Below are 21,278 nucleotides of genomic sequence, written 5' to 3'. Positions count from 1 at the left end.
AGAATGCTGGGAGGAGAGTGACTTGCAGTTTGGACGTGCTGGACATGTCTCCAGGGTGGGGGTAGGTGCCCAGATCCTACTGTTTGGGGTTTGGCACAGGGACAGCAGGCAGAGAGAGATCAAAAGACAACTCAAAGAGAATTTCTCTGATCTTTGCTTTTGTCTCGTATCATGGCCAGTCTTATCCTTTGGGGGTTGATTTGGGATTTTTGAAGGGGATTGGATATGGAGAAGGAAGGACTCAGCAACACTAAATAAAGAATACAGTAGAAAGCCATCAGGATATGGTGGATCTTGACTACAGAGGCAGTATCTCATATGCCTCTGATATTCATGGAGATCTACCACTTGCCAAGAATCAGTATGTTTTATAGCATGAAAATTTCTGGTGGGAATGCCTCTGTACCAGATCTCTCACTGTAAGTCATTATTAAGATATATTTATCTCAGATCATGTGTGGCCCCCTAATAAGAGCCAGAAATAAAACCGTGATATTTTTCTAAATCTTTGTTGTGCTTATGGATAAGCTGAATTGAATTTCATTCACACAGTAGAACACATTTTTAAAATGGACCCCATATGAGTGATTTCTGGCCAACATGAAAAATGTTAGTTCCTGTCTGGAACTTTTCTAAAGTCTGGTATAAAATAAATAAAATGTTCTGTTACTTCCAGGGTAGTGAAACCTCCTTCCATTTTTCCTCAGTGTAAGTATGCAATACATCTCCCTAGGTGTTACAGGAGATTTTAATCTTTTGAAGTTTTGGGGAAGACAAAGCCATTAGTCCATCCTGCTTTGGTGGCACTTCTGAAGAACTAATTTGATGGGTAAGCCTTACAGACAGTTCAAATGTCAGAGAAATAACAGTGGTGAAAAATGGGTTTATAAATCGAGTAAGATTCAGAGAATGGTTTCTACTCATTTGAAACAAATTCCAGTGTGTAAAGCACGACAGAGAGACGAATTAATGTTGATAGTGAAGAGATTCTCAATCCAAAGGGACCGTTTTGCTGACCTGCTCCTAAAGATGCTCAGCTAGAACAAGGAAGTGAAGTAAAAAGTTACTTCAACTTTAATTGAAGCTGAAGGAGACTGTTTTATTATTGTAGATAGCAGAGGGGCATTCTCCATGCAATTATCTGAGGTCCAGAGAGCAGGGAGATGGAGATGGATGTTATCTAAGTGGTGTGTTACTATTCCTGTTCATAGAGTATGTTGAGAAGCCTCCTCTTGCCAAATGGAATTATCCAAATTGTGAACAGAAGTGTCGGTGTTTTATTCTAATTGTGTGTTTGTTTCTGGTAGGCAATGTACTGAAGTGTGAGGTTTATTCTGGAAGGAAAGTGCTTTTTTTTTTTTTTTAAGTGATGAATTTTTAAGTGATTCCTTGCTACTAGTTAAATTTAACAGCGCAAGTAGGAGGGATCCAGGAGAACACCAAGGGGCTCCCTGCTTCCCTCTGAATCTCCAGGGAATATAGACAGTGCTAGGACATGGCACCACATGATGTGATGCCCTCACTGAGAGCATCTCCTGCACCACTCCCACCTGGGCTGGTGCATAGGAGCTGATGCAATGCAGCGTGTCGGGGAGGAAATCTGTATTTCAAAGGAGCGGCAGCAAAAATGTAATTAAACCTCGGCATCCTTCCTCAGGTAGCAGCAGTGCACTAACTGTGCTAAAAGGATGTGGTGTATCTTCCTCTGTATTTTTTTCTGTCAACAATCAGTTTGCTTGTCAGAGGTGGCTTTTCACTTATGGCAAAAAGAGCTCCCTGCAAATCTGGAGGTCCTATGATGCATTAGTGGTACACTTACCTTTTTGCAGCAGGCTGTGTTGCATTTTTGTCATATATTACCAGACAGAAAGAATGATTGTTATGTGATGTATATACAGCACTGTCTTGTGCTCCAGACTGCCTGGTCTCAATATTCAGCTGTGTAGGAATTCTTAAGCTGAAAGCTCAGGAGAATGTGGGTCAAAGTTTTGCCGAATTTTCGTCCATTAAACATTATCTCATTCTATGAACAGTCCCATGCCACTTCAAATGGGCTTCAGGAAAGATGTAATAGCCTGTCCCCACATTCATGGCAATAAGAGCATAGCTGAGTCAGGGTAGTGGCTGTGAGGGAAATGGAGAGGAAATGCTTTGCTATCTTATTTAAAGTAGCTTTTATAAAAATACAGGCACAGAATTCACATTCTCACAAGTTTATTTCTGCTTCTGTTTTCAAGGCAACCAAGATGCCAGTTGTACTTGGTGCTGGCTTTTCACAGTGCTGAAGACAGCCCAAAGCCTTTGAATACTGTTGTTGCCATGTCTTTGAAATCTCCAAACCATGAGCATGATATTAAATCCAGAATGCCTGGAGTTACTTCAATTCAGGAGTCCAACTGGACTTGATAAAGCTGTCATAATTGCACTCATGTCTGTAGGGCTCAGAAAAGATGTGAACTGAGCTTCTGGGACAGAAAACAATACCATGCCCTCCTGAATTGCTGCTCACCTTGGAGCTGCTGCATGTTTATTTCTTCACCACCCGCTTTCCCTTTTGCCCCTATCATAAAGAAGTTGTGGAGCTTTACTGTGAACCACCTGGGTTTTTTGATGATATTAATCATTTAAGAAGCTTTCAAAAGGAGCTGCATTTCACTCCTGACAGTTTGCTTTCTTGTGCTCCCTTGTCATTTCCACAAAAGAAAATGCTTTCCTCATTTTTGCTGAATTTCAAAGGCTCAGTTACCATACAGTCACTTGAGCAGCTCTCAGTTGTACACTCTGCAAGTTACTCAGTTATGAAATTGGGCAGTGATAATTCTGTTTTAGCGGTACACTCTCTGTGCTGCATAACAGTGAGCAGAATCAGTTTGGTTTCATGTTTGGTACCAGAACAATTGTTTTGTTGTCTTCATTGTCCTTCTTTCCCTGCTGCTGCTCACTTTCACATTCCTGTTCCTGTACAAGGATGGTCTCAAAGTGAAGGGACCAAGCTATTTTCATGTATATTACCAAGAATAAAATACTAGAATAAAACTTAGCCAATAATCATAAATTTCAAATATGTTTCCTAATTCTTATAGATCCTTGTAAAGACCATAAAATAGTGAAACAGCAGGGGTATTTCATCATCTCATTTTGATATTCTGTTTGGATATGCTTCTACCAGAAGAGCAGTAAGGTGGCAGAAAATAAAAACTGAAATATTCTTATAAGCACAAAATGAGCCTCCATGTAATTTGCTTTCCCAGCTGTCCGCCTCTCTTGGTCTCAGGATGACATTGAAGGGGCTGAGAAGTGTAGATCCTTGCCAAGCCAGCTTTTGTTCTTTGTGTATTTGTAGTATGTACACACAGATGTGCATCTATGTGTCTTTACATACTTACTAATATTGGATGATGTGTGTGATTTTAGATATAATTTAAGACATTATTTCACTGTATATTTCACTGGCATTTCGTTGAGTAATGGTTGTGATCACACTGGAGTTAATTAGCATGATTGTGGTAATGGGAGTGTTTTCTACTTGAGGTATGAGTGCACTCCTGATTAAGATGAACAATTGATGGGATGAAATACACCATAGCCAACTTTTTTGTAATCTAAAGTAAGCACTCAATATGAAACAGCACTAAGAGGAATTATTTTTGCTAATGTATTCCCACTATTAATTCCAATCTTGCTTATTTATTAGTTTGAAGGTAGCTTTTAATCAATTTATCTGGTATTTCAGCAGTTGATGTAATGTGTAAGTGTCACTCTTTTAAATTCAAATAATAAATTCATCTTGGTTTGTATGTGAACCCTGAGGGAAAAATCATAAATAAAAGTAACAATGCATGCAAAGATACTTGGTTCTTCACAATGGTCAGTGAGGATTCTGGGTTGTATCCACCTTGTCATTCCTGGGAATATTTCATATCTAATTAATACTGAAAAATGCCATATGCTTATATTTAAAACATATTATATACAGTATATTATATGTAGCATTTTATACAGTTCACTGAAATAATGAAATTACTGGAGGTGTAAAGTAGTCATTAGTATGAGCATGATATGAGTGCATGGAGAACTGGGGTAAAATTATGACAAGAAAAACTAAAGATGAATTGCCGTATTTAAGGGAAGAACAGTCTGAAGAAGAAGGTGCTGATGGAAACTTCATTAGCCTGGATATTTTTTTAAAAGGTCTGAAGAAGTTTCCATTCTAGTGTGCAGTGGGGAACAATCTTGTACTGACAGAGTGAGTGGCTGCATGACCTCAGAGAGATGTTCTGCCTGTAACTTCTGTAACTGTAATTCCTGGTAAGTCTGTTTTGAATTAGAGCCACAGAGCACAAGTAAGAATATGTATCTTGATTTGATTATGTGCAATTCAAACGGAATAAAATCACAACTTATATTAGATCATCATATGCACTTAGCCTTTGCCCTTCTTAAGGGAGGAGGAATTTTGACAAAGATGGATGCTTCCTTAAACCCCAGATTTCTTTATCAAAGAAATGTTTCATTGTGGTCACTTATTTTAGCTTTAGAATATCAAGTTACTAAAGATATAATTCTCCACAAAGGCCTGACTGTGAGATCACTTAACCTCAACAAATACTGGAGCTAATTTTAACAAAGTAGCTTGAGCAAAGAATCTGATAGCAGTATCTGAGCTTCATAATTAAGGATAACAGTAGTTTATAAGGTTTGACAAGAACTGCAGAATCAGCTCTATAGTTATGGTTTTGCGAATGTGAATCATGCTGTAGTTTCTTTGGGCAGGAGTTCTACTCACTGTCTGTGCACAGAACAGGTACCAGGCCTCCAGAGCACTATTTTTAGCTCTTTGCCATTTTTTTCTCTCCTCCTGTGATCTTGGGGAGATGGTTAGAAGGCTGACCCAGTTCTCCCTGAAGTCAGTAAAATCTTTTTTACTGCTTTCAGTAAGAGATGGATCAGGCTTTGAACTTTGTCTCAACATCCCAACTTCCCAGCAGGAGTGCTGATACAGAGATTTCATCTTTGGCGTTGAAGAGTCGAGTCACAACTCTAAAGAACATAAAGGAGATATCACTTCAGAGAAAGCCTAATAAGTCTCCTAAACTTCAGCCTGCAGGCATAATAAGGGATTCACATCACTAGTCTTTAGTCAAGAATATCAGATCTAAGCTAGTCCTCTTTCTCTCTCTAGTTGGTACTTACTGGCTTCCAGAGATGCCATCTCTTCCATGCCTTTTTCGTGGTAAAACCCTGGTGACAAAGCTCTCTGAATCAACACAAGGAACCTGGAACTGCCTTGCACAGCCCCAGAACTTGGTTGATACAGGCTAGTGCTACCTCATTCCCCTTATCTCATCATCTACTTGGGAAGTGAAGTCTAGGGCATGTAGTTTGTGTTTAATGTGATCATGTATCTGATCACCTGCCCTGTTCCCCTCCCTCATGTTTCTCCTCATGTTTACAACCAACATCTTTCTCTGGCTGGTGGGAATGGTTCAGAACACATTGGAGAACTTGGAGACAGTTACCATAAAAACCCTTCAAATATAATAAACTGCTGTAAAATAGTGTGCAGGGAGAGATTTTCTGGAAAAAAATTGTCCAGATTAAGGCCATGAACTCTGCCCTGGACTACCACTAGACACAGCTATTTTCAATGTAATCAGCCTAGAAACATGCAGCAATAAACTAGTTGCACGTGTAGTTCCTAGCAGTAGATAAAAACTACATGGAATAATTTTCTGTAAAACCACTTGGGCCAAAACCAAAATGCTGCACTAAATTGAGGGATGCCTTAAAAATGTGGGGAAGATCACAAAGATATAGGTATATTTCCCTTGTGTTTGCAGATTTCATGATAGAAATAGGTCATTATGCAAAGATTGATCTACAAAGATTTTTAAGAGATAGGAGGTGGAAGCTGGTTTTGTGCATGAAATGGTGCAGAAGTGTAGAATGCCTTGTAGCAGTTCACTGAGAATTTCAAGGGTTTGCACCTGACAGTTCTGTCGTGGGTTAATACAATATTAAGAAAAAATGCCACACAACCCTAACATTTCAGAAAGCATATCATTGTATGCCTCATAGATTATTTTTTTTCTGGATAACTCGTGCTATTATTATTTGTGAGGAACTAATCTCCACAGATGAACCTGAGAAATTCTTCATGGGATCTCCCTTCTACAGGGATTAGTCATTTTTGGTGTCACCTTCTTCAGAATACTACAGAAAACTTCCATGGATCTGTAGTTTGCAGAAAAGGGGACAGCCATGATTGTCCTTCTAGTAGCAAAAATTTGCTTCTGCAGTTGCATTAGATCTTACCTTCTTCCAAAGTTTTGAACTGTGACGCCAGTTTGCAGATGCGCCAGATCCCATCCTGCAGCCGGATCTCAGCAGGGCTGGGAATCTGAGCTAACCTCTTCTGGCTGGGGATGATGGGACAAGGAGGCATTTCATGCTTTTCTTCATTGTAAAACTTAATTCTCTCTTGGATTCCCACCCTGACAGATCCAGGGTTGTGTCACACCAAAAAAGTACAAAGTGCTTCAAACAAAATAAGGGTGTATACCCCCAAGAGCTTACTAACAAGAGAGCAAGCTCAGGATGAAAATGTAGGGAGCAAGGAAGCAGTGCAGCATTATAGCACCAACCAGGATGAAGCTCTCAGGTTCAACAGCGCTTTGGTTCAGTGCTTGTAGAGAAATAGTTGTGCATTAAAATATTTGATATGTGTAACAACTTCTGGTATGATTTATGTGCACTTTAAGCAAACAAACAGAAGAGAAATAGAGCAGGCCCTTAGCAGATGAGTAACCTCTGGCTTATTTGGCCTGTGCTGTGTGTACATCTCGACAGCTGACAAGAGAGGACAGTCCTTTCATGAGCACGTCAGCCTCAGGAGCTCAAGGAGAGGGGTGGGTAACTCCCAAATGTGGTTGCTTATTTAAAATGTATCTAAGTCTCTTAAATCTGCAACAGTGAGCTGGAAATCTCTCAGCACCAGGCCTTCCTTCTAGAATGAGCAGGAATATAACCATTAGTTGTTTTTCCTATCATAAACTTTATCTCTTTTTAAAATCCAGACACTTACCTGTGACATCAGTGGACAGAGACAGAACAAGAGGTGAACAAAAATTACTCCATACTCAAAATGCTCTGTGTTCAAACTTTTTGTGCATGACACATTTATGCAAACACATCCAAAATTAGGTATGAATTCTTCAGGGAAGCATCCCTGTATGCTGACAGTGCCTGTCGCAGCCCAGGGAAAACACTAAGTGTGGCTCCTTCCACACCCAACCAGCTTCCCTGCAGAAAATCCCCTTTGCCTTCAGAAAATCTTGTGCAATGCAAAGGGGCTGCTATATCTTTTATTATCTGTGCAGTGAAGCCAGAGCTTCTTTTGAGGCCAGTCTGCATTCTTTTTCCCCCAAAGTCTAGGGTCCAACCTACACCCTTTTCACCAGCGTATTTACATCTGGTCATTGTATCAGTGAACTCATCTCATCCTTAGGTAATTCAACACAGCACATGTTGGAGTCAGTAAACTGTGATGGCTTTCAACAGAGATGGACCTAAATGTGTTAGGGACAAATGCAGCAAAGCTGTGTTCAGACTGTATTTCAACAAAAGTGTTCTGTGTCCCAAATCTGTGCCACATGGAGAAAAGGAAGGCATTTACAAGTAAACTAAATAATACATATAAAAGCAGGAACAGTCTTCTGCTCAGGGAGCTGGACTGCTGTGTGAGCTGTTGTAGTGGTAATGTGTGAAAAACCCGGCGGTGGACTAGACTTTGAAAAATAGTGCTAGCTTTGGCATACACTCCAAATACTATTGGAAGAGGATCATTCAGAAAGGATGCTGTTAAGTGAAACTGGACCCTAATTCAGATCACATTAAATGGAACATTTTTTACAAACTCTCAGCTAAAGAGGTTTCCAAAAAATGATTATTAAAACATAAAATTTTGCTGCTGTTAACAGCCTAACCATTATAGCAGTAGCCTGAAAGTGAGGGAATAAAAATTTACAATTGGTAACAAAACTGTCTTGAATATGTTCTTCACAATCCAAAAGGAGAAATGCAAATACCAGATATTTATAGTCAGCCCTCAGAAACTGGGAAGATGAACACTGAATGAGATGTTTTCTTTTTGCTTTTTATAACTGGAAATATTTTCCCCCATTAAACACTTGGAGGTCAGCGTTCCATCTCTGTATTGAATATTTTCTCAAACAACAACTGTTGGCTGCAGCAAGATATTACCTAAGTAGGAACAACATGGCTTGATTCATGGCTTTTATTTTTGACAGTGTTCATGTGTGGCTCAGAAGTACATGTGTCCACGGTGTTCAAAGGTATTTTGTGTATATGCATCAAGTTAATGCATTTCTAAACTGAGGAGGATTTTGACAAGGAAGGTGCTACAATTCTGCTTCTATTGAAGCAGAGGTTAAAATTCCCACCGGGAGCAGTCTTAAGCCAATGCCAAGAAGTTCTGAAGATCTAGCCCAGTAATGGAAGGACCCTTAAGTTGGTATCTTTGTCTCTCCTTATTTTTGTTAAGTGTTGAATACCAAAGAGCTGTTGGCCTCATTTTGAGTGAAGAAATCTTTTATATGATGGCAAGGGCTGGCTATGTTTAGTTTGCTAAACACAGCTGACGAAGGCATAGCTCCATGGTTCTGGAGAAGATGACTGCACTCCCTTTCCATTTCTCCTGTTGTTTATGAGACTCTCTGGTGTATTAGTTGAGTGGTGTTTTCCAGAAATGTGAAAAAGAGAGAGAAAGGATAAGCAGGTAGCTTGAAACCTGAGGTAAGTTGAATGGAGTTCCCCTCTCTTACTTGACAGTCTGGCATATCTTGGGTACATTAATTTGCTTCTGGGTTCTTCTGTTCCCTCTCTGTAAAGTAGGAGTCATACACCTCATATCACAAGGGCCCTAGCTGTTCAGGACAGTGCAGTGTTCAAATTTTTAGGTAGTGCAGGGCAGGTACGTGCCCTGGGCAAACTGGAAATGAGCTTTACATATTGGCAGCTGCAGACAAATCGCATGGACTCACTCCATTTAGAAATGCATTGCAGGACAGCAGAAAGAGGAAAAAAGCATAGAAGGAGCTTGAAGACATGGTCTGTCTCACAAAAGCCAGTGAAAGGCAAATATTTCTTGGGGCTGAGACATCTCTGGCTAGCATGATTGCATGCTGTAATGTGAGAGCAGTTGGGAGGCCATTGCAGTGAGCTGGTGGCTGAGTGTCACGTGAGGCATGGTAGCCTGAGCTGGTGAGTCCCGCTTGCTTCATTGCATTATCTTTGAGAAGTTGCAGGGAACTTGGAAATAAATAAGTGGGAAGTCCTATTGCTGTGCCTGGCAGGATTGTGTTGGAGTGGTGTGTTTCAAATAAGAAATTATTTCATGTGTACTCGGGGATTAGTCTACGTGGCTTTACACGTTCTCCTTTCACAGATGGCAATGCCACTAGGAAATGCTGCTATTGTTTTAAAACTCTGGTAATCACCCGTTTTCATGCCTTAAGGATAAACAGCCTTCTTGAGGGGTTTACTTGCCACAGTTGTATTACTCATACTGTGTTTCTTGCTTTGTTTGCTGGTAGAATACATACACCAATGCAGACAAGCTCTTGGAGGCTGCAGAGCAGTTGGCTCAAACTGGGGAATGTGACCCTGAAGAGATCTATAAAGCAGCCCGGCATCTGGAAGTTCGGATTCAGGACTTTGTCCGGAGGGTGGAACAGAGGAAACTTCTCTTGGACATGTCAGTCTCCTTCCATACCCACACCAAAGAGGTAAGATGTGCATGAGGGAATTTTGCTGTGTATTGTAGCGTGCTGCAAGAGGCTGTCTTTGAAAACTCAGATCACAGAGAAAAGGCATTTTCACCACACAGGCTGTAATTATCCAGTTCATTTCATGCATATGAGTAACTGTTGTAAAGAGGATTTAAAATGTGAATTAAGCATATGAGTGTTACAGGACACTAAAATACAGGGTCACAATATCAAGTGGTGCTTAATCACAACTAGGATGTATTGTTAGAAAACAAGAATTCTCTTGTAAGAACATGAGTTAATATTAACTCATTAGGTATAAACATGCCAGCAGCGTGATCCTCTGAGGATTCCATTTAAATGTACAGTTAATTAATGTATGCAATATCATTATGTGTTACTAGAAATCTTACATTGTTTAATGAGGCAGACTTGACTTTTCAAAACAACTGTTAAAGAAAAAAACAGCCACATACTGATACAGTGAATCAGTGAGGACCTGAATAAATGCTGTTTAGTGTAATTGAAAAATATCCAGAGATAAGACTGTCTTGCCAGAGATACAGTGGACAGGACATCAAATGGGAGGCCACTGGGGATGTAATTAAAGCATACTTCACATTTTCTGCAGTCCAAAGGCCATTCAGTGGTGAGTGACTTTTAAAGATAGGGTTTCTGCTGAGAGAGGTGGAATTAGTCGGGACAGTTGTTTTCATGCTCTGCAGCATCTGTTTGCAAAAGCACACTTGATCAGTAAGATACTCTGAGAAGCTGAAGCTTTGCCTGTGCTTGTTGATTTACATGTTACAAACAAGTTGCATGTATCAGGCTTCAGCGTGTTGGCGAGCCCCTGAAGTAGAAGGTGCATGCACACCTTTGTTTATATGTGTATGGAAGATGGAGTTACAGCATGTCCATTATAGCTGTTGGTACATGAAGGTTTTTCTTTAACATCCTGCTTCTGCAATATATTAAAATACAGTTAACTTTCAACTTGTGGATAATGCTGTTGTTCCCAGAGTTGCTCAAACACTATGCTGGTTTGCCACTGGGGAAACTTAATTGGTTAAATCCTCAGTAAAAATTATTTCATAACAGTTTCCTGCTGTGATTAACCTTGATTCACCTATGCAGGTGATGACTAGTGAAAAAAAGATAGTTACTGGTATTGTGTAGGCTAATTTGGCTTTGGGAAGTAAAGCCTCCCTATGTGAAGGGATTTGGATTGTAGTGCACTTTACTCCTGTTCTTCTTCAACAAGAAGGGAGTTTGCCTGCTCTGCACACCTGGTTTTAATGAGCTCTGATTTGGTGAATAAAAATGCAGATGTATTAAAAAATCACATTTTTAAAAAATTACTTTTAAAACCAGTCTTTTGTGATAGCATCAATGCTGCTCACTAGATGTTGAGAGTAAATGCTAAATCTTTGCCTCATTAATGTTTTCTTGTGGGACAGATTGGTTCTGTGATGTCTTTTTGGAAAGCTCAATAATTAATTTTTTTCACTTTTAAGGAGATCCAGAGTGGACAGACTCTGGGTGCCTCTTTCCTATGAAGGTCCCTTCCAAACCAAACTATTCTATGACTCTGTGACTCTCTCCAGAGGGACAGTCAAGAGAGCTGTAGCATTGCTGGGACAACAGTAAAGTCAGGGTGAACACAGGAATCCACGTCCATGATAATGAATGACAGCCATTGGGTTGGGTTGATAAAGTTGTTCAGTCTCCAAGAGTTCCCCAAAGTCTGAGGATGCCCAGGAGCTCTGCAAGGGGAAGTTTTCGCTTACTTACCCCTGTGTTAATTCACTCCTGTAGGGGCCAAACACTCTGATTTTCTGCAGGTTCAGTGAATGTCATTGTGTGCCACTACCTGGCTCCTTCAGTGCCATGTTTCTGTGCTGGTGGAAGCCACACAACTCAATACCTCGGCTTTTTTTTGCCAAAACTATTAAGTGAGGAAGTTGCTGCGGTTTTAGTGTTTGTCTGCCAGCTCTGGGGATCCTCACAGACACAGTGAAATAACAAAAGACTGCTGGGGGGAATTGGTGCAAAGGGCAAAGCATTACAACAGGAGAGCCTTAGCACGTGTTTGGATCTGTATTTGCCTTTTAATGCTATAAATAGATTGGCTTAGGTAAAAATGAGTCATTGCTTGGCCTTGCTGGGCCCTTCTTGTGTATTGTAAAATGGCAAGTTAACCAATGTAATTGTCATTCTTCAATATGAACACAAAACAGGTAAATTTAAATAATAACAAATCAATTTAAATCACAGCAGATGTCAAGGCAAAGAATTTTTTTGCTGCAGCAGCAGTAAAATAGTGGGAGATCTGAGGTCCATTGCTGCTGTTTAGCAGGAGCCATTCCAGCCACGGTGCTCACACAGGCCTCCCTTGCCCTCCTACCTGCCATGCTGGGCCTGATGCTGGACTTGCTATGACCATCTAAACCCGTCTCCTGGGAGTGTCCTGGAGTGAGGAGAAAGCAGTTTGGTTGCCATGCTAACCTGGTTAACACTTGACGTATTTTGCATTATTCTAGAAGGCATTATTAGTTCCTTAATAATAGCCATCATTATTAATTTCATCATTTGTAGTTCTTAAAACCATTTCTTAAACTATGAACAACTCTTTCTCTTGTGTCCTTGGAAATGAAAAAAGGTTCCCTTCATATTTTTTTGGCCCTGATGCAGGAAACTATGGCCTGGAAGCATTTTTCATCTAAGCTTCACAAATTCTCACTATTTCATGTTGGATTAATCTATTGAGACAGAACTGGTGAAAGGGAGAATTAAGTAGGAAGAATCAGTCTTACTGACACTTTTTCTTCTTTTGGAATTATTTTAAATATCTTCCTACAATGAACATGTTTCTTCTGACAGTCTTCGTTGCACAGCTGAATTGTATTTCTGATGTGGTAATTCCCAGGTGTGGATGAGTTGATTGACTGTGAACTTCTCATTGCTTCACCTCTACTCTGCCCACCTCTTCATCTCCACATGCAACTGCTCAGATTCCCACCACCTGAGAAACTTTTAACTGCTCCTACTTTTAAAAAGTGATCTTATCAAAGAACTGTTTCCTTTTGTAGTCAGTCTTCCTATAATTTCTTCAGGACAATAGGTAGTGTTGAATTAGGCAGTCATTTAAATGTAGATATCCCCATGGGTAATGTAAGCTCAGAGTTGCTTTTCTATACTACAGTAGACTCGAATCACTGCCTGTTTCATGTGAAAGCACTAAAGAGGATCCCTTCTGCTAAACACTGACTCATACAGTTGAAGGAATATGAAAAATGCAGTCAATTAAGCATAACAATAATTTTGATGGGTTTTTTTTTTTAAGTGGCCTTATTTAACAATACATACAATAGGCTGAAACAAGGACTTTTTGGTGTGGTAATAACACTTTAGAGGCATAAATTGGAAGCAGTCCCCTAAGTGCTTGTTGGTAGCATAACTCTTGGGTAATGTTGGTGTCCTATTGCTATGCCTGTAAATGAGATTTTGTGTGTCTCACTGTCCTATAGCATTCATTATACTCTTCTAGTTTTGTAGTCAATATTTTCGTACCCTTTTGGACCAAGGCATTTCTGATGGTGTGAGCAGAAACCTGGTACCCTGGGAATCAAATCCAATTATCTGTATGGCAGGGTAAAGTTATAAATTATTATCACTGGGATAAATGCATTCAACAGCGTCGTACCTGAATAATTTCTCTCAGGATTAAGTGTAATTAAATTCAGGTTCTTTCTTCAAATCTGAATCAATTATTGTCAGGATTGTCGGATCTTTCACTTCTATCACAAATCTCATGATAGTTGATGTTTTTCTGTGAACTTTCTGCTTCTACGATCAAATGATGATACAGGATTTTTGGCTGCCATTTGATTTTGTTTAAAAGAGAATATTTTTTTGAGCCTCCTGGAGAAGAGGTTGCAGATGTCATAACATCACACCCTGAAGACTCAAAACCCTCAAGGCACATAAGAAACCATCTTGTAATTCCTTGTCTAAATCTTAATATTTTACTGTCTCACAGTTTTATACTTAAGGTTCTGCAGTGTACTTTACATTTCCAAGTATTAAAATGTAGACAGGAAAGAGCACTGTCACCATTTCTATATCATTAAAAGCTTTTAAAATCCTCTTGCATCATTAAATGATGACTTAGGTTTGTTGTGTTGCTTGTTGTATTGGCTGATAATGCAGTTGCTAACTTAAGAATGAGGAGTAACTTCGCTGAATTTAGAGTATATGGGCCTTAACTAAACTACAAAGCAGTTCTGCAATTGTTTCATAATTCTTTGGGGCATGAAAAGCATGTCTTACCACCTCTAGGTTTCTCATTTCTCATTGGCCTCAGATTACCAGTTCTCTGTTGAGTCCAGCACAAAAAAACAGCAAGGGAGAGAATTGTGTTTTCAGATCATGTGCCTTGTGCTTTGTTGGCCCTTAGTGGGTCAGAAGAGCAGGAGGACAAGATGCTCAGTCCTGGCACTTCCATGTGGAGCCTGCCATGAATACCTGGCCCTCAGAATGGGGGATGAGTATGCTCAGAAAATATTTAATGTTGAGAAAAAGGAACTGCCAGATTCCTAACAGGTTCCTATGAACATGAAACCGGAACTTGGCAGAGGGCTTTTGAGTGACCAAATTTGGGAAAATTTTCACATGAATGACATAATGTGTATTCTTGACATCAAGGCTAAGCCCTGCAAAATTTCAAACCCTTGCTTAAAAGCATGGAGGGTCTGGAGCATCTCATTTGAGCAGAAATAAAACTCCTAACACAGGCAAAGTACCTTTTTTATCCCTTCATCTCATTCTGGACTTTTTACCTCAAAATTCATCAAGTTCAGCCTTAGGCAGACACCTGGTATGGAAAGTTTCAGTCTGAAAATCTTGTCTGATAAGGCCATGAGAAAGTGAGAGCTGAGTCCTGGACCATTAGGTGTCAGACAGCTTCCTATATTATAACCTAAATTATTTGTGGTCAGCAGGTCACCTTGGTCACCCCACAGATGTCAGTGGGGTTACTCAAGTGGGTAATGGAGTGGGTCTGCCCTATCAGTCAGGAACAGTAATAGTGTTTTATTGCAGGCACTGCTAACTTAATTTTGCTTGATAACAAAGACCTGTGAAATTAAATTTTCTCTGCTTCAGTTGAATATTGTGATTAGGAGATTATTTCAGTCTAGATCACTAATTCTGACAGGGCTTGTTCCTCACTTCAAGGCAGAGCTGCTGGGACGCAGGGAGCAGAAAGCTCAAGGGACTGAGGTCAGCTGCTATTGACTCCCATCAGAAGAGTTGACAGAATGTATCAAAGTTAATCATGGAGCAAACATGACAGTGGTTCTGGGATATATCCTGTAATCCTGTCACTCACTGTGAATTGACACAGGAATCAAAGTTAATGTTACTGAACTTAAAAATTTGTTGTTTGACTTTTACTGCTAATATTGACTTTTCAGAGCAATCACCCACTATATAATAAAGATTTGTGATGCAAGGGATATTCAGTTTAGCAACTCCACTTGCTGGCAACTTCTGGAAGTTCTGAAAATGTCTTGTTCTCTGAACACGTCTACCACGAAGTGTTTGTCTTACACACTCACACACTGCTCCTGTCCTGGACAGCACTTTTTTTTCCTTTTCTCATATTATGTCCAGATTAAAAAAAAAAAAAAAAAGGAAAGAATAAAACATTAAAATGATCCAAACTGTCTCTGTGCACATAAAATATTCACTGAGTAGCCAATTCACACCCCAGAACTTTTCAGTGTTAGAATTAAGGACAATGTGCCTTGTTCAAAAGCTTGAAATTTTGTCCTTCACTGGGATAATATTAACAGCTGATGTAGATGCACAACAGCATGCAAAATCAAACTTTGAAAATATCTGTGCCTCTTCTCACTGCAGGGCTGTGAAACATCAAACCTTAGACTTATGCCTCTTATAAGTATGACCATTATTTTTGCTGGGAGCTGAATCAGTGCGGTGGTGGTGCTAGATGGATGGCTGGACTTAGTGATCTTAAAGGTCTTTTCCAAATTTAATGATTCTGTGATTCTATGATTCTAAGTGAATGCTGTTTTGTTGTGTTTGTTTGGTTTTTTTTAAGAAGTGCTCAGTTCCTGGATATTCTCCTATTCCCATCAGAGGTGAATTAGCAGGCAGAAGTCAGAGGGTGTGGTAGAAGTGAACTGCCAGATGTACAAGTAACACATGTGCTGTCCCTTGCCTGGGTGGCAGATACCTTGAAGAAGGCAGATCGCCTGTCAGTTTATCATTCTGATAATTGTGGCTGTGGAGAGGGCTCTGCTGGTACAAAAAGTGTTATTTTTGTGTGAGCTATATAAAAGTGCACTTTGGGTTATCAGCAATTAATTACCATGAAGCAGTTAAACAAAAGCAAATCCCCCCCAACTCCAGAGGGTAGACTGTGGCTTGGACCAAAATGCCAACATTCACCAATCCTTAACTTTGGTGATTCTTTTGCAGAGCTAAATCGTATCTGTAAAGCTACCAAAGATCTGGGACTGAGGAACCAGGACAGCTGGGGTGGTGCAGGGTGCCCTTCTTTCCTGTCCATTTGTTGCTGAGAGGCAAGTTTTTTCATGAAGGATTAAGTAGCTGGGAAAGAAAAGAGCTGTGGTATCCTGGCAGCACATCCTGCTCTTGAGCAGGGGAGTTTGAAGCACAGCCAGACCACTAGTGAATAAAATTCTGCCATCTGTGATGGCAAAAGATTGCAAGACAGAATCAAAGTAGTGAGAATTAAATGCTTGTAAATGCAGCCACATAAACCAAATGTCAGGAAGTCAAACCTGTGCATGGAAGAGAAGTTCTTTCCACCAGTCTGCCATGTGCTAGCCAAAGGATTCCTGTAGACTGCATTTAAGTTCATACTTTATTATCCACATTTTTCAGGCCATTCACCATTGTTTCAGACCAATGGCTCCACTCAAATATTGTCCTTGGCTTTTGAGGGCCTTTGCATGTGTTTTGAGTGTTGTGGAAATGGGTCTCCAGCCTGTATGCCTTGCTCTCCAAACATCAGTGGGTCATGTTGCAGCTAAAAGGGAGTTTTATGAGCATCTTTAAATAGGATGTGCCAACTCTCATGAAGTACTCTTTTATTAGACACATTTCTGCCCGTTCCCCTGATTTCCTGAAGCTGAGGAAGATGAGCTTCTCCCAGTTCCAGTGTGTGGGCTTTAGTGCTGTGTACAAAGGCAACGGAGTAGGCAGCCAGTGCCTGCAGTAATGAGTGTACTGAGTAAATCTCCATCAAAGCCATACAGGGACACTCCTGTAATTCACTCATCACTCAAAAGACACATTCTGTCTTTCACCTGAAGTGCATGTATGCACAGGAGTCTATTTAACTAGTTGAAAATGGTGTCAATGGAGTGGCTCAAGTCAATGGATCCAGCAAGACTGATCAGTTTAAGAAAAGTTATGCAGTTTTTTCAGTCCTTAGCAAGTTTCAGAATGATACAGAATTGTCACAAATGATTTGTTTCTGCGATTCCCAGGGCGTAGTGCACAAAGTTGTACAAAAGGCTCGAAGCAACAGATCAGGGTAAGAATCCCAGTGATAAATACAACCAGTCAGTGGAAAAAGCATAGAGGGAAGGGGTGTTGCAACTTCCATTTGAGAAGTGATGAGATGTTTAGAACCAGTGAACAATTTAGAGGAGAATGTAATGGTACCTACATTTAGTTTAATAAATTGCTGCATTTGTAGTGTGGGAAGCTTCTGCACCAAACTGTTCTGTATCACACTGGTGTAAAACTGAGTAAATCTTCCAGTGTAGGAAGAACTTTTCTAAGCCTATTACCAGTATGATCAAGTGCAGAACTTGATTATTACAGTTACTGAAGTTAATTATATCCAGATTCCTAATTACAAATTACGTACTAAAATTATGCTAGAAGAGGAACATGTTTTTACAATTCATGATGGTAGTAGAAGCAACATAGAGCATGTACATTTGATTCTTCAGTTCTAAATCAATCTTCTCTCCTAGAGTAAATAGTTCCTGAATTACATTTACATGACCTTGGGCTGGAGATCTACACACTCCCTGATGTAAGCCTAGCTACCCAAATCATATTTCCCTTGAGAGGAGATTATTTTGTGCTATATCAATCTGGTCCACGCAGGACTTGGAAAAAGCATCAGATGTTTAGGCAGTGTAAATCCTTTTGCCATAGGCAAGGTTACTAATTAAAAAGCCTGAGCATACAGAAGCACCAGATGCAGCCCAACCAAGGATGAATGTCAAGAAATTGGCGAGGAAAAGGGAAAAAGCAAGAAAGAGGTTTCGAAGAGATCAGATGGGTTTTTTCACAGAATGTTCCCTTTCCACTTGTCATTTCTTCCCAACCAGTTTGGTGGTATCTGACAACATCAGGTCTTGCAGCAGGGAGTCTTACGGGTTGTGTCTTACCATGGAAGTTGCATATTGTGGCATTTCATACATAGTGTCTGGTCATATCCCATCCTGTCACATTTTATTAGTGCTGTCATTATGTGACACTTCGATGGTGGCATGAGGTCACTTAGCAACTCATCATTGCAGACCTTGTTTTCTGTATTTCTGTTGACGTTTCCTTGAGAGCTTGAATGTGACTTCGGACAATGTTGTTGAAATATGCTTCCAATTTACAACAACCCATCAGTTCTTTCAACTGAAACGGGACTATTACTGCAGGCCTAGGGTATATCACCGTGTCCCACAGCCATAGGGAGGAGGAGGAGAGAAGATCCAGCAGGCAGGAATTGTGCAGCAAGATTGATTTATTTAATTATTTTACAAACTCTTTTATAGACTTTTTTCTTCATAGTCTAATTGGACAAAGGATCAGCCACCCCTTGGGGTGATTGGCTAAAATCCTAAAACATCCATTGTCAAAATATTTTTCTACTATACTATAAACAAGACTTTTCAAGGTTGCAGGTGACTTGGTTGTTTACATTCCCTGCTACCTCTTCTCCGTGAGAGAAAAGTCTCTCACGGACTTAGAAAATAGCAAGAAAATCCTTGCTAGCAGCATTTTTGTATCTACACGGGACTGGATGCATTCTAAGTGTGACTAAATACCAGCTGATGAGGGTTAATTGTGCTGGAAAGTTTTATTTTCTCCACCATGTTGGTGTGGGGAAATTAAAGTAGAACAGACAATTTACTGAAGGCTGTGCAGTCAAGCTGGATGCACAGCAGCCTTTGAACAGATGCCTAAACACAAGTGCAGGCTGAAGTTCTGCCATAAATTAACCTGAACTTGAGATCTGTGTGACTTTCTAGTGCATGTTATGCATTCCTAGCTAAATGTTACTGCCATAGAATAGGTTTGGACAAGCCTGGCATAGTAGCAGAGGGAAATAGGGTTGATGGACATCTCTCTCTGGAGCAGTTCTGCTTGTGTGGTTTTGGGGTTTTTTTTCAGCCTGCCCTTGGTTCTCTGAACACTCACATTGCAATGGAGTGGCAGCAGGGTCCCTGTATGTCACTGAATTCTCCTGCATTCTGTTCTAGTCTTCATTGCTGTGGTGAATGTTCTGTTCCTGAGTTGTCATGAGCATCCTTTCGGGGCCTGCCCTGCAATACCGGATGCTTCTCTGACATAGTAAAGGGGTGGAACATACACCCTGGGAAGTTGCTTGTTTCCATTGACATCCTTGTTTTGAAGACTAGCAAAATGATGTAGAGTGGTAAATCTCATGGATTGAACTGACTGGTTCTTTACACTGCTCCCATTACTCAGTGCTTTTAAACTGCTTTTGAGGGGATTATAACTCATCTCTGTCGTTTACAAATAGCAGCATATAAACATTAGGTGTTTAAGAGTTATTCCAATCATGCAGGCAAGATTTTCTTAGCAATCTCTTTAGGTTTTGGATTTTGTTTAAAGTGGTTTCTTGCTCTAAGTCAAAAGTATTAATTTTTAGGTAACAGGCACAGGTGTCCTTCAAACCTCCACTAAGTGGTCTCACTAAATACTTGAGTAAAATGAAGGGTATTTCATCAGATTAAGTAGTTGGGAATAAAGAGCTGTATTGTCTCTTGGATGGAGGGAAACTGCCTGTGTTTTATATCCAAGAAAGGCACAAATGTTGTTGTCAAAATGCATGAGGGGCGCCAGATGCTCCCCCAAAAGAAAGGAGGGGTGTCATTCTTCTTTCCCACTGTTCTAGTAATCAGAGGAGAATTAGTTTTCTTGTTTAAAGCCTTGATAAATAAAGCCTCAGTTGTGGAGCTACTATGGACCTTCAGCATGAATGTCTTAGGGATAGGTATTTACCTGAGACTCCAGTGTAGCTGACAACTATGACACATTTACATGTAGCTTGCATGAGTCAGATTTGTGGCTGGATGTCTCTGATAGACTTAATTCAGGTTCTACCACTAATGCATTGGTATTTCCATATCCATTAATCATATTAAAGCATAGATCAGTTGAAGGAAGAACAAAACTTACTTTTGTGATACTTCTTTATTGTTTTCTAGGATTCTGTATTTTTTGTTTAGTACCTGTAAAGTAACATAATGCAGAGATTATCTCCTTTTCTGGACACATGCATCACTGGCTAACTTAGTGAAAGTCACCACAGGTAGATGTGGAAATACTGTCTTTATATGTGGAATATCTGCATGTATCTACATACATCCCCTGTATGGGATCAAGTGGTACCTTGGTAATAGTTTGAATTATGTATGAGAATGGGACAAATGCTCACCAATTTTGTTCATGCTAAGAATAAAAGTCAGTTTCTGCAAATATGAAATAAGAGTTGTGCTGTGCAATAGGTCAGATTTAGATGAAAAATGGGAACAGTTCCTTCAGTAATCTATCTAGCTTAGAGTAGGTCACAGCATGGACTGGAAATGCACCAGGTATCCAGTGATTTGGGGCTTTAACTGTCAGGATTTTTTTTAATCGGTCAAATACTTGCATTGGAATGAAACATCATGCTCTAAGAGGGACTGATTTTCCTGAGCAGTGACAACCAGGATGTGATTTCTGTTTTATGATTAACAGCTGTTCTGACTGTGGTGTTGCAGTGATACGGAGTTGGTCTTGTAGTTGCTGTGGCATTCACAAGCGATGCTTGGTAACAATTTGTTTCAGGTGCTGTTAGTTGTAGCACAGAACCTAGAAGGTTTTGGAATCAGGTTCCTATTGTGAATTGTTCCTGAAAGGTCTTCCTAATCTTACTAACATTGACTGATTCTTTGTATTAGGGTTTTCCAGGGATTGGTGGAGTCTAAAGGATTAAAGGGCTCTGAGTCAAGGATGACCTAAATTCTGATAGGTTTTACTATGCAAATCCTTACAGTCAGAGGTCATTAATGGAAACATCTGAAGCTAATATGAATTAATGTATTTGACTGCTCTCTGAAATTAATGAGTGTTTTGGTTCCAGGTGAACACAATACAGTTTATGTTTAAGTATTTTAAAACTGCTTTGATTTAGAA

General features: G+C 40.0%; 1 protein-coding gene across 13 annotated transcripts in view; it reads left to right on the top strand.

Moving 5' to 3' along the window:
* Positions 1–21,278, top strand: part of KALRN (kalirin, RhoGEF kinase) — a 330,226-nt gene that overhangs the window by 115,131 nt on the left and 193,817 nt on the right. For all 13 annotated transcript variants that reach the window (XM_017740170.1, XM_017740164.1, XM_017740169.1 and 10 more), the window contains exon 10: positions 9,615–9,806. In XM_017740170.1, the coding sequence (XP_017595659.1) occupies positions 9,615–9,806 (192 nt within the window). The remainder of the gene's footprint in view (positions 1–9,614; positions 9,807–21,278) is intronic.

Source organism: Corvus brachyrhynchos, unplaced genomic scaffold (genome assembly GCF_000691975.1).
Source record: "Corvus brachyrhynchos isolate BGI_N302 unplaced genomic scaffold, ASM69197v1 scaffold126, whole genome shotgun sequence".
NCBI classification, from domain to species: domain Eukaryota; kingdom Metazoa; phylum Chordata; class Aves; order Passeriformes; family Corvidae; genus Corvus; species Corvus brachyrhynchos.
This window is presented reverse-complemented; position numbering and strand designations above follow the sequence as displayed.